General features: G+C 38.4%; 1 protein-coding gene across 3 annotated transcripts in view; it reads right to left on the bottom strand.

Moving 5' to 3' along the window:
- Positions 1-1,656: 1,656 nt before the first annotated feature.
- The window catches only part of PALS2 (protein associated with LIN7 2, MAGUK p55 family member), a 32,027-nt gene continuing 20,207 nt past the window's right edge, over positions 1,657-13,476 (bottom strand). For all 3 annotated transcript variants that reach the window (XM_054384863.1, XM_054384864.1, XM_054384862.1), the window contains 9 exons: positions 11,881-12,033; positions 11,149-11,376; positions 10,128-10,259; positions 8,120-8,219; positions 7,497-7,565; positions 6,338-6,499; positions 4,007-4,209; positions 3,478-3,606; positions 1,657-1,833 (listed from right to left, as the gene is read on the bottom strand). In XM_054384863.1, coding sequence (XP_054240838.1) covers positions 1,657-1,833; positions 3,478-3,606; positions 4,007-4,209; positions 6,338-6,499; positions 7,497-7,565; positions 8,120-8,219; positions 10,128-10,259; positions 11,149-11,376; positions 11,881-12,033 — 1,353 coding nt within the window. The remainder of the gene's footprint in view (positions 1,834-3,477; positions 3,607-4,006; positions 4,210-6,337; positions 6,500-7,496; positions 7,566-8,119; positions 8,220-10,127; positions 10,260-11,148; positions 11,377-11,880; positions 12,034-13,476) is intronic.

Here is a 13,476-nt window from a genome sequence, read left to right as displayed (position 1 = left end):
AAAAGTCATTTGTAGCACACAGGTGTTTTTGAGGCTTACACTTTTCCTATCCTGCGCATAAGACATCCTCAGTCTTTTAAGAGCCCGAGGAAGCAATACTGCTTTTCAGTGTGTAAGCCTCTTCCTTCAGAAGTAGTTCTGAGGAATTTGCCTTTTGATAGCATTCTGTGTCACTTTGGTGTTGAAAAAGAATTCAGAAGCTAGGTGCCTGTCAGCAGATGAAATAGAAATCAAACAGATCAATGAGTTCAGTTTAGACACCTAAACTGGTAAGAAATGGTGAATGTTACTATATACAGCAGCTGACATTATAATATCAAGTATGGTCACTAAAGAGCTGCTCTCAGTGACAAGCTGTACTACAAGTTTTGTTCTTGTGAAGCAGAAATGTACATCAGCCTAAGTTCTGATGGATGAACTTGAACCTAACACGAATTGTATTGATGAGCCTACTAAGGGGAGAACTGCCACCGAACAAAAGGAAGTATGTAGTAAACCCAAAAAATCTAAACGACATTGCTTTTTAGCAGTAAGCTTCCAATTTACAAGCTAGCTAACGGAAAATGTGAATAAAAACAGTATAACAAAAAGCACATAGGTCCATTACATCACACTCAAAAATACAGCAGTTGATCACACACAAATATTCAAAAAGATAATACAGAACCCAGCTAGATTATCACAGGAAATGAAGCCACAGATCACTATACAAATAGCAATGTCCTACGAAAAGAAATTATCTTTTTTTTTTCTTTTTCCTTTCTTACCTTTTTTTCTTTTTTTTAAATCAATGTATTTTCACAAGTGTGAATAAATAGTCCTAAACATTAACTGTCACTCTACAAGGCTCCACGTTATCAGGTTCTCTCTTGGGCTACTTCACCATTACTTAAATTGCACTGAATTACCTTGCATACAAGCATTCTCATGTCAGTACTTGAACCACACCGGGCTAACAGGCTGGCTCCCCAGAACAGCCTCATCAACAGCTTGCAAGGTATTGCTTCAAGGTATTTTAAGAGACACGTATAAAAAGGAACCTACACAACAGTTGTCTAAATCAAGAGACATCAAGAATTTGTGAAACATCAAGAATGCACCAACGTTAAGCTGAAAGAAGCTGGAGCAATGGAGCTGTGTTGGTTGCTGCTTTTAATATTGAAAATTCTGCTCCCATGAAATTAATTGGGTTTTTAAGGAAGAAAAAAACCCAAAGGAATTACTGTTCTTTCCTAATAAGAGCTATAGACTTTTGACCAGTTAAACACTGATGTTAACAACTTTACAAAAATTGTTTCAAGTATCCTTTTGTTAATCACAGTGAAAATGTAAGACCAAGATGCAAATGTTGAAATGAATGACTGAGTTTCTTAGATGAAAAAGGCAAAGGTACTAAATCAAAACATATAAAAATGCTTAAACGCATTTCCTTCATGTGATATGAATAGAAAGGTTATCTGTAAAAAGTTAGAAAAATTAAAATAAATTACATATTTAAGTACACTTTCCCTTCAACATTTTTATAAAAATTCAGAACAGTGTACTTTGAATATACACAGAGTAAAAATGCACAGGTGCTGGGGGGTACCGGCGGTATCTACACAACATCACCTTAACGTATTTGCCGCAGTTGACTTAAGCTCCTCTGGAGAGATCTCAATAGACCCAGCTGATTGGGACCCACTGGGGCTCCAGCCTCAGTCTCTCGATGGCAGTCTGTAGCTTCTCGAAGGCTTTGTCGAGGTTGTCATTTACAATGGTCAGATCAAAATAGTGGTTGTACGCTCGCTGGATCCGCGCGCTTTCATCCACTGTTTTTTTCAAATCGGTGTCCTGGTGAAAGGAGTTGAAAGGTTACTAAGAGCACAACGCTTGGACATGCCTTACAAAGGCAGAAGTATCTCTCCACCACATGCTGCAGCTGGCTATTTAAAGCTATGTACTGAATACAGTTCAAAAATAACAGGCTTTTATAGTAAATCCACACAGAACTTCTCAAGCTACAATGCAGTGAAAGAGCTGAAGGAAGTTCTGTGCCAGTGCTGTTAAATCTGGCAACCAAGTGTTTGCAGATCTCGCAGTTTGTAAGGACCACAACAGAGCAGGTGAACTTGTGCTGGTACATGCAGCGGGCAGTTAACCACTGCGTATGTGCATAAATGACCACCCAAGCAAATCGGACTGATGCTTCAGGAACGCCTGAATCGATCTGTTACTTAAACACGTTTGTGCCCTTCTTTACTTCCACAGAAAGCGTGAAAATTCCAAGAATTTAAATTAGTAACTAAAGACACATTTCTAGTAGAGTACAGCTCTAAAATACTTCATTGCTTCTAGAGGCTACATCTCAGCCCTGCTCACCTGGCATCAGTTCCTCATTTGTAAACTACTGCTGTGTTTAGTTATGACACGAGCTGCAGGAAATTTATATTCCTGTATTATGAATCCCTCATGAAGTGCTGCCACTCAGCATTTTTGTATGTTTCATTTATCCTACATTCTCAGGAAATTCCTCTGCACTTTTGCACTAAAGCAATTTTTTGTAAGCAGCTACGAGATCTCAACAATATCTATTTTAATATTTTCAAGTCCCGGTACAGCTGTAAATACAAAAAGCCAAAATGCAAAGGTAAATTTGTGAATAGCCTTTTCTTCACAGACAGTGAAGGAAAATGGCAAATATATCACCACAGGAGCCAGAATTTTTGCAATGGAATGTCTTAGGATGCTAGAAATCACACAGATCACTAGCAAACAGAATACAATACTTGAATTTGTTCAGGAAATACAAGAATATGAAATGGGAGATCAAGCTCTTTATATCCATGGGTATGGATGTTTTGCTTTGCCTATTACACTGACTTTATATCGACACATGGCTATGGGCATGGTTCACGTGCATACAGAATGGTTATAATCTGTTGTGCTGGAGGAAGTGTGTCTTGTTTCCCTCTGCTACACACTGTGTCTCAGAAAAGAAGATCTAATGCATAAAATGTGCCACTTCACATGACAAATCCAAGGAGCTTAAAGGAGAAGAAAATCTATTCATCACTTCTTATTCTGGCAGCTCGAAGCCATCCTCAGTGCAGCAGGTGCTGCTGCAGCAAGTGCTACTGCAGCAGTGGAAATAGGGCCTAGCTTCACTCTGCTGTCGGTTGGTTGGTTTGTTGGTTGTTTTTTTAATGCAGGCTGCAATACTTTTCCTAAGAACTACAGATTCCATATGTAAAGCACATTTATATTATAAGACAAACCTGAACAAAACTTCTTTTGGGGAGAAATGGGAAAGTCAAGGAAAGACATAGTATTTGATTTAATCCTACTAAGCAATCTGCAAAATTCCTGCCTTACTTTTCTTAGAGACAGTAACCTCAGAACAAATTCCATCTAAAATGAAAAGTTAAAGGAAAATTAGAAAAAAAAATCCAAGAACATGCTGCTCAAAGCAAACTAAATATGCAATGATCTGCTTACAGTGAGAAGTTTGGTCGTGATTCCAGCATCGACCACAGCCTTGTGCATAGCACGCAAAGTCTCCAGCTCTGGAGCAGCAATAAACACTACGTAGGGCATGAATTCTGAAGTCCTCAGTATTTTCAAGGCCTAGGAGCATGGAAAAAGAAAGATAAAACCCAAGTTTGAGAGTGACTCACCACATGTTCCTGTTTCCTAAGGGGCACTGCAAAACTACTCTGTTACAACGGGCAGAAACATGTTCAGCAAAGATTCTTATTTCTGTTTTAGGAACTTCTACACTGCCTTTTTGAAATGCTCAACATCACTCCTTCCTTGGCTAAAAAGATTATTTATTACTCTACAAGACTCCTCTTCCATGCAACATCTAAGCTGTTTTTTCCATCTTTCTAACTCATTCCAGCTAAATGCAAAAATCCAGTTGATATTGCAACCTTTGAACTAGGTAAGAAGCCTTCCAATATAAAGGCAATACCTGTTCAGCATTATACTCCTACACTTGTAGTGCAATATTATAAATACTACATACCTGTGGATTCACATCCAAGATGCAGGTCCTTCCTGTCTGAACAACTTCAAGGATGGAATCGATTTTGGTGCCATAAAGATTTCCTTCATATTCTCCATGCTCTAAATACCTGCCAGCTTTAATATCCATCTCCATTTCAGCTCGTGACACGAATCTGTACGCCTGCCCATCCTTTTCATCATCCCTTGGCTTTCGTGAGGTAACTGAACAAAAAAAAATGTGCAACATAAGTTGAATGTTTTATTTTTGTATCTGGAACACAAATATGAGGCTGGACTCTCTATTAAGTTAGGGAGAGCATAATACACATTAATACAAAATTGTAATATGCTGATTAATTATTCTAGTGTACATTTCCAAACTGAGCAGAGCCTCTCCTGTTCCCTTTATTTCTATTCTTTCTTCTATGTTGCTCACCCACCCATTTGTTTACTTCCTTTATTTATTACTCCTTCATACCATTTACAACACTCATTCATGGCATCTTTTGCATTATTCACTTGATAAAAAAATTGGAGCAGATGACAAAATCTACCCCACCCTGCCCCCCAAACCTTAGCATATACTTTGCTCACTGTATTTGCCCATTTACTCAGGGTAGAATCTCTTGAGACAGCTAGAAAGTGAGCTCAAGTATCAGAAGCCCAGCTACCATAGCAGAGTCTTAGTGCAGCTAATGCTGCTTTCCAGGCCAATTTACCATGTGAAGCAAGTTCAATTCACTGCAGGGAGATTAAAGCCAATACTTAAGTAAAAGATCAGCAATTGTCTTGGGTATTGCTACACTGTACTGTACAGACATCATTTAAGTCAGAAGTTGAAAATAAAATACCAGATTGTTACCCACTTTGCCTGCCCACTACTTGCATTTAATGAGATTTGAACTCTAGAATATATTAAACATAACAGTGTGAATGGATCCCTTTAGCAATACTTGGATCATCACTTGGTGCAATATCACCACTTGATGCAATTTAGTGATGCAAGTGAGAAGAATTGGCCCTGTCCCAGTAATTCCTATCAACCTCATGATTATAGAAAACTCAAATCCCAGGAGAAATGATCCTCTGAAACTATTACCAATAAATGTATTACTAGACCATCAAGTTTTAGCCAAGATTCTACAGAAAGATGAAAATGATAATGGTTAATACAATACCAGCCAAAAAAAAAAATCATCATAACACTTTGAAATACGTTTTGGAGAATGAGCTTTACCAGCTCACAGCCAGAAGATGACTTAACACTTCAGCTACCCACACTGAAAAAAAACCTCACAGCATCACTGCTGGATTAGAACTCAACACCAAGGACTTGCTTCTCCCCACAGCAAAATCAACCTGTTTCAGCCATTTAACAACAACATATATATGTATAAAACCCCCTCACACATCCATTTATGAATAACCAGGAGAATTTTCTTCTCAAAGAAACTGAGGCCACCTGAGATTATTTTTTAAGTAGAGAGGAGAGATTCTGTTTACAATAAACTATGTACTGCATGTGCATGATCAGACTCTCTGATTGCTACGTTGGGAAAGTTAACTTTAATGCTTTTGGAGGGTGTTCAAGAGCTCAAAGCAAAGGCATTTTAACACAGTGTTGTATTAGTTATATGTATTTAAGCATCTACATGGAATTTTAGAGAAACCAGTAAATTTTGAGAGCTTTTTTAGAAAGAAAGAAAGAATTTTAGAAGTAATGAACAGTTTCTTACTATTTTGCCAATACAGATTGCTGAGATTCCCAGGGGAAATTTTCTTTTACAAAGCAACACTGGGAAATCAACCTTGTTATCAGTCACACACAGCAGCTCTTAGTGCCCTGGCCAGCAAATGAGAGACAACAGTTCTGTCATGTTGTACAGTTTATCTGTCAGACCTGTCCCTCCTCCCCTATTATCAGATCTGCTCCTTGCTCACTGAAAATAGAAGGGAACAGACCATTTCTGAAAGTCTGAACTAAATGGCAGACCTGAGAAACTCCACTGGCTCCTCATTACTGAAGACTAGTAGGAGCTTCTGGAATCCTTGCAGCAATTGACAGTGACTGACACTGAAGAAACCTATCAGACTGAAATACTGCACATATAAAATCTCTTCTTCTGCAGCATCAGTAACATTTAAATGCTACTTACAAACATTCTCACTGTCGTCATATGTCAGTTCAGTTTTCTGAGAAGATGAAGAACCTTTTATTTTCCTACTCCATACAGTTTCTATACTCTGACCAAATTACTCCTAGCCTGAATCACTGGGATAAACACCAGATGTTTTCCTGATAACCAGAGACTCAAAGTGTGACATTACAACAGGAACGCAGACAACTTACATGGCACTGTAGTTCCAAACCTAGTGGGATTCAGTACTATAAACCTGTTCTTCAAACTTCTGCGCCCCACACCTTGGGCTCCAATTAAGACCAGTGTCTTCCTCTGAAAAGGAGGCATTTTGGCTACTTCCTCATAGATCTGGATTTCATGACGATCAAATTCTACAGTGAGAAACGTACAACAAATGGTTAACAGCCAGTACTGTAAGAAATAAAAAAGAAATTAAGCAGTCCTGCTATATATCAACAGACCACATGCAAATATAAATAGCACTCAAAGGGCATTAATTCTGTTACAAGCTTTCTTGTTTTAAATTGGTACTGGAATAAAATAGTTACCCCTTCATGGACAGCATAAGGTCAGATAATTACCTTCTCTTCCAAGGAGAAAATTCAACACTGATCATAATGGGAAAACTAATTAACAATTACTGAGCTTTCACTGAATCCCAAAATGGTTGAGGCTGAAAGGTACATCTGGAGAGCACCTGGCCCAACTCCAATGTTCAAGCTGGGCCACTTAGAAATGGTTGCCCAGGACCATATCCAGATGTCTTTTGAACATCTTCAAGGAAGGAGGCATCATAACCTCTCTGTGCAAACTGTGCCAGGGCTCTGATACTCTTACAGTGGAAAAGCGTTTCCTGACACTCAGGGGGAACTTCCTGTGCTGTTGCTTGGGGCCTTTGGGCCAGTCTTTGGGCTCCTCTGCAGACAGCCTGGCTTCTTCCTCTCTGTACCTGCTCTTCAGGTGTTTATACACATTGACAAGATCCTACCCAAGCCTTCTCTTCTACACACTGAACAGCACCAGCTCCCTCTGCCTTGTCCTGTAGGAGAGATGCTCCAATCCCTTCATTACCTTTGTATGTCCATATCTCTCTTGCACTGGGAAGGAGCTCAACACCAGAGCTGAGTAGAAGGAAAGCAACAAAGCTTTTCTTCCCCTTCTCTTTTAACACACAGTTCTTCCCTGACTTCTACCTACCTGGTGTAGGTTTGATGTACTCAGCACCACTATCACTGGTCACTATTGCTTCTATAAAAACTATCTGACCTATCAAATATTACACTGCAAATCTTTTAGCTTTGGATACACTAGACTCTGAAAGTTTAGAAGCCTAGAGAACTTTGACTCACATGTAATATTAAGAGATACCTGCATTTCTTGTAGTGAGATACATCATCTTTTTCTTTTTTTTGCTGCTTATTGTTCCACAGAAAGGCCCTAGAAATAAAAATTGAGACAAGCTCATCATTTGTGTTAAATGTGTTTTACCAAGGCTCACTTACATGTACAAGTTTAGATTAATCACAGTTACTAGGACTATTTTAGACTTTTCTAAGTCTAGGGCAGAAGATCACATCTATTGTCTTAAGACTTCAACTGGTACAGTAAGAACCAAACACAGAGGAAAAAAAAAAATTTCTTAGAAAGTTTTGTCAAAAGCAGCATCAAAATCCATCAGACAGGTTTAATTGATAAACTTTCAGTGCATACTAGAATACCTCATTTTGTAAAAAGAGCTAATTCTTACACCTGACACTTTCCCACCTCATTTAGCTTTACATCAGCAGGTGGCAAAACTGATTCACATATCTATGAAGACTAAGCATAGACTTTAGACTTTGTCCCCCCATCAAAGCCAAAATATAATAATTAGCTTTTTGCAATATTCTGTGTATTCTCACACAGCAGTTTTCTAGTATCTACAAAGTCAGGAAAAGCAAAACAAATGGAGACAGAGCAAGATCTATTTCTGAAATTCATTAAAATCTCACCTGAGCTGTCCCAATCCCTTCTAACAAAGGCCTTTCTCTTCTCCTCCAGGAACTGGCTAGGAATAAGCCCTGCACTTCCTCCTTCTTTGACATGACTGGCCTGGGGAAAAAAACCAAAAAACAAACAAACAAACAAACAAAAAACACAAACAAACAAACAAAACCACAAGTAACTTGTGAGAAGCATCTGTTATCATCAGCATGGTGCTGACTGACTACATTTACTTCTGAGACTTGGAAATTCAAACTTAGATGTGGATACAAAAATTCTGTCTCATAGTAATAATGTCCTGCCACTAAGTATTAAAATTCAGGAAAGTTCAATAAAACAGATAAAAGTTTCATTACTGGTTCCCATTAAGTTTGTAAGCTCCTATAGCCATCAAAATCCTAAATGGAATGCTATGGCTGTAGACATTGAACTCTCAAGTGACAAAACTCAAGACTTTCTAGTACATAGTACACTTCTTCTGTACTCTTGAGCTGCTCCAAAGAGGTTCCAGTGGAACTTATTCACTGCAATTTCACAAACAGCTAATGTCATTAACACAGGCCTAAATCATGCCTTCAGGCTTTCTGCACTAAGTAACAACAGATGTAAAATGTGAGTAATTTAAGTATTCCTACCAAAAGTTTGGCTAAGATTATCTATAAAATAATTTCATGGCAAGCTCAATTCTCAGCAAGCACACTGTTACGAAATACTACACATTCTCCATGGCTGGTTGCCCTGTCTCTTGCTAACAGGAACTGTTTGCTTTTCATCCTGTACATTTTCTCCTATGCCTAACTGATTTTTTACAGTTAGCAGGTTTTCAGTATCAGTCTAGCATTTCTAGAGAGCACAAGGAAAAACTTTATTTCTTTTCCCAGTGGCATAATCTGCAGAGCAATACTTGCACCACACTATACTCATGTAACATTTAATTTTTACCACCGATTTGAGTCCTTGAAGTTTGTCTCCTGGACTCCCACAAGTTACAACTGGAGAATTTGGAAAGCAATACAGAAGACAGCATGTAAGCTAAATGTCAAACTGCTATGGAGTTTTGGAGTGTCTAACTTCTGAAACTTACTTGGCAGTAACAAATTTTCTGCCTTCCACCCCACTTTCTATTCTTTCTGTTACTACTGTCACCAACAAGCAACAGAATTTAGCAACAGTTGTTGATGTATATTCAAATCTGTTGCCTTTATAAAGAAGTCATAAATACAGTGCTCTCAAGTGATGCCTGGCTCACTGTTGCTTGTTATCTGGCAAAGCAATTTAGCAATTCAGGGTAGAAAAGGAAATTCAAAACATTAAACTCTGCCTAGATTGCCACTGCCACTTGCAATTTGAGCATCTCAGTTAAGAAAAGTGTCTTAAAGGTTAATTTGTCCTACTTCAAAAGGCACTGATGATGTTTAATTGTGTGTATAGTGTCCTGAAAAAACAGAATTAGCCTAAGCACTGGCTTACATGATTTCTACTGAAGGGCAACAACCTTAAAGCAGGGTGAACTGCTAACATTTGAAACAGTGCCAAACACCTTGTGAACATGCATGTTACAGCTCACAGGCACTGACCACCACTGTAGAAATAAAAGGTACAGCTGCTCTTCAAATCCACTGGGTTAATCTCCCCCTGTCTCTCTTCAACTATGAGCACTCAGGAAGGAGCCACTTCTTCCACAGCCACCATCAGGGAAGGCTTACCACAAGTAACAGTCAACCTAAGACTCCCTGCTAGAAATTATCCACTTCAAACAGATTATGGAATGTCTAGGCTTTTGATACAGGAACAAAGACAAATCAACAGCAGCAACAGCAAAATGAATGTTGGAGACAATTTATACCATTCAATTCTCTCTAGTATTTCAATTGTTTCTATCTTCATACTAGCTTGAAACTGAATTATAGTGTAAATATTTTTCTGTTAATATACGTAGTTCACAATTGAAGGAGTTTATTATTAAAGCAACTAGTGAAGCATTTCAATTTTTTTTTTTTTAATCTTTTTACCAACCTGCCACCAGTTTGGATCTTCCCGGTTTACAATCTGAAGAATTTCTCCTTTAGAAAACTTCAAACCTGCTTCTTTGCATGGGATGAGGTTGTCATTATATGGATTATAGTCAAAATGACACTTCACAAAGACCTGAAATGTGCAAAAATGTACACAGCTTAAATATTATACAATACATTCTGACTAATTTATCAAACTGAAGTCACACCTTTACCTACAGCATAAAAGGTTGGACATGATCAAAGTTGTACTTGGCAAGCAAAATACAATCTATGGAAAACACTGGCATGCACCAGCTGAGAGAGCAGAATAATCAGCAGAGCAAGCTTTGGCTGAAGGAGACATTTGGACAATGTATTATGAAATATTCATTTTTGCATTTCAGTATATACAACCCAATTAGTATTGGGTTTAAATTACTTAAAAATATGAAAAATTCTCAGAACGTGAGCTCTGTATTCAAGGCCTGTGGAATCTTAAGGATTAATTTTGCCACAAGATCAATGTTTTCAAAAGAACAGATATATGACTGCTTGAGACTGGAATTTGATGCAGGGGAATAAAGAATAAGTTGCATCAGTAGACTGGAAACACCTTTGACTTTTTTCTGCCAGTTTGGGGAGCAAAGGAAGCAGAGCACCTGCCTCAAATACAACACACTCCCGCAGCATGTACTCAATGTAAGCACAGCCTACTTTACTCAAGGGCATTAGGACCCACCACCAGGAGGAGTGTCTTGTAAGACGTTTCAAAGGCACTGATCTAGAGCAACAAGTTACTTGTTCCTGGAGACCTTGACAGCTTACAGCAACAGCAGGAATAGCCACCATCCAAGTTCCTGCTTAGGTCAGTATGTTCAAGTTCATCTGCTGAATTCAGTATGCTTGTCAATTCTATCAAACAGATGAGTTGGGCACTGATCACGCTATGAATGCATGCAGTTCACTGCAGCGTAGCCGGTTTGTGGCAATAAAGCACCGAGCAGCAGTTCTGATAGAATTGTTAGAAGTGTGCTACTGACCTGTTGAGGAATTACAGTGTCTCTGTAGCTGGGGAGAATCTTCAGAGTGACACTGCCACTAATATTTTTCAGCAGTTCCTGCAATTCTTTCGGATTGTTTCCCACCTCATGGCCGTTCACCTCTTTAATGATGTCACCTACATGCAGAAGACCTTGTCGATCTATCATTCCTCCATGGAGAATCCGTGCTATTACCAGGTCATTGTTCTCAACTCTAAAGGTAACACCCTGAAAGGAGGTATGTGACACCCAGTTAACCACAGATTTTCTTCACTTCCATTTGACCATTACCTCAAGCAAAGGATACAGCTATGAGATACTCTACCTACCCCAATGAAAACAGTAATAGTTACTACAGTGTAAGTATTCTTAGCACACAGATAAGCATCAGGGGACACAAAAGTACTTTCAGACAGGGTTTTCATATGACTGAACAATGACTGTATTGTTCTTGAGTGCATGCAATCCTGGCATTTTCTATCAGGACCAAACAGATGTTGCATTAGACAGTTATGCTAGCAAGGCATTCCACCTATCCCATAAATTCTTAAAGAGAACAGGATGGAGAACACACAAATACCTTATTTCAACCTCTCAGTAGTGATCCTATCACCCATTAAATTACACAGGAAAACAATGGAAATAATGAAAACATAATGAAAGAGATTAGGCACATGCAAACGTTATCACTCATACTTTAAATTGAAGACAGACTCATCTTCAGTTACATACCAGTGGTTCTCCTGCTCTTTTGTGAATTCCAAGGATACGAATAGCATCTACAGGAACTATCTGGTTGTTCACTGAAGAATTATTGACTTCTGGGCTAGAAGGAGGGGAATCATAGCATTTTGAAGCCACAATATCATGTGCTTCCAAGAGTGACTGCAAAGGAACAGAAAAAGCCTCAATTTAAATCATAAAATAACCATTTGCAAAAGGATTTCATGTTGAGTAACTACTGAATGTGCCTCTTTGGGACCAGATCGTAAAAGGATCACAACAGGATTTTACTCCACATGGAATGGTGCAAAAATTGGCTTACAAGTACTCAGATGGCCTGATGAGCCTGCTGTCTTGGCAAATATGCTCCCTTGTAAGTGCAAATGCTACTTCTTAAAGAAGTATAGGAGAAATGTAATGAATGTGGGAGGAATATGTAATCTTGCAGGTAAGAAGATGGGAAAATAAGTACCTAAAATACTATTTCTCCTAATGAGACAGTATCTGAGCAAATGGTTAAAGTAAACAACCCAGAGCAAAAAATAAATTAAAAAAAATGGACGTAACTCATTATTAGATGCTTGTGTTTAATGCAGTGAAATTTTCATCCACAATAATTTGGATAGTAAGAGGTGTGCAAGGATTTCTAGTAATCTGCAGAATGAGTGCTTTCTGCTTCCATAAAGCCAAGGCAAATAAATCCAGTTGGCAGAAGTCACTTTACAGTTAATCAAGATTTTACAGTAAATGCTCTTTTCATCAGGTCACATGCATCAGTTCACAAAATATCAGAAAGAGATAAAAAAATACAATCATTTTTGGAAGACAATGCAATTTAGACTTGGTTTTCCAATAGAATATACTTATACATCTTTTCTTTAAATCTTAAGATAATATATACAGGTAAAATAAGATCAAACTTACAAAATTAGGCAATGGAGACTTTCTTAAAGAGGAAAAGGGGCACCCTGTAGCCACTATATGTGGTAGTTCAAGACAAAGCATCCCTATAGCCCAGACAGCCTCACTGGCAGATACAGAAAGAAAAGGAGCAAGTAGAAGAGATGCCTACTAGGCTTCAAACCACAGTTTTGTTTCAAATAGTGGCCTGATGAGATACAGTCTTAAGTCATATAACTGACTGGTATCAACTAAGTAGCTGAGAAGACACCACAGGGACTATCACTGAAAGTGACACACACACACACACACACTGGAGGAAGACAAAGCTGAGCATGCAACGTTTAAGCAAATTTAACAATTTTGCTATGCACTCTGCTTCATCCTTCCGTAAGCCACTTCTAACCTCAAAGCTGCACAACCATATAAGTTTAGGGCCAAGCTCAACATGGAAGCTCTGAAAGTGTCACAACCCTGAACAGTTGCTTTAATCTGCCCATTACATGATCACCCTGCTGATATTAGGAGGAGGTATTAATTCACTTACTCTGCCCTTGCCATTGCGATTGTAAAGACAGCTGCTTATTGTGGCTGCTGATATTGTGATCATAAACCAAATCAAATTAAATAGGAAAAACAATCATTTATTTAATTCAAGCAGCTGTCAGATGGTAACAATTTCTAATTCTTCATTATCCAAGGCAC

The sequence above is a fragment of the Indicator indicator genome, chromosome 11 (assembly GCF_027791375.1).
Source record: "Indicator indicator isolate 239-I01 chromosome 11, UM_Iind_1.1, whole genome shotgun sequence".
In the NCBI taxonomy this organism is placed as follows: Eukaryota; Metazoa; Chordata; class Aves; order Piciformes; family Indicatoridae; genus Indicator; species Indicator indicator.
This window is presented reverse-complemented; position numbering and strand designations above follow the sequence as displayed.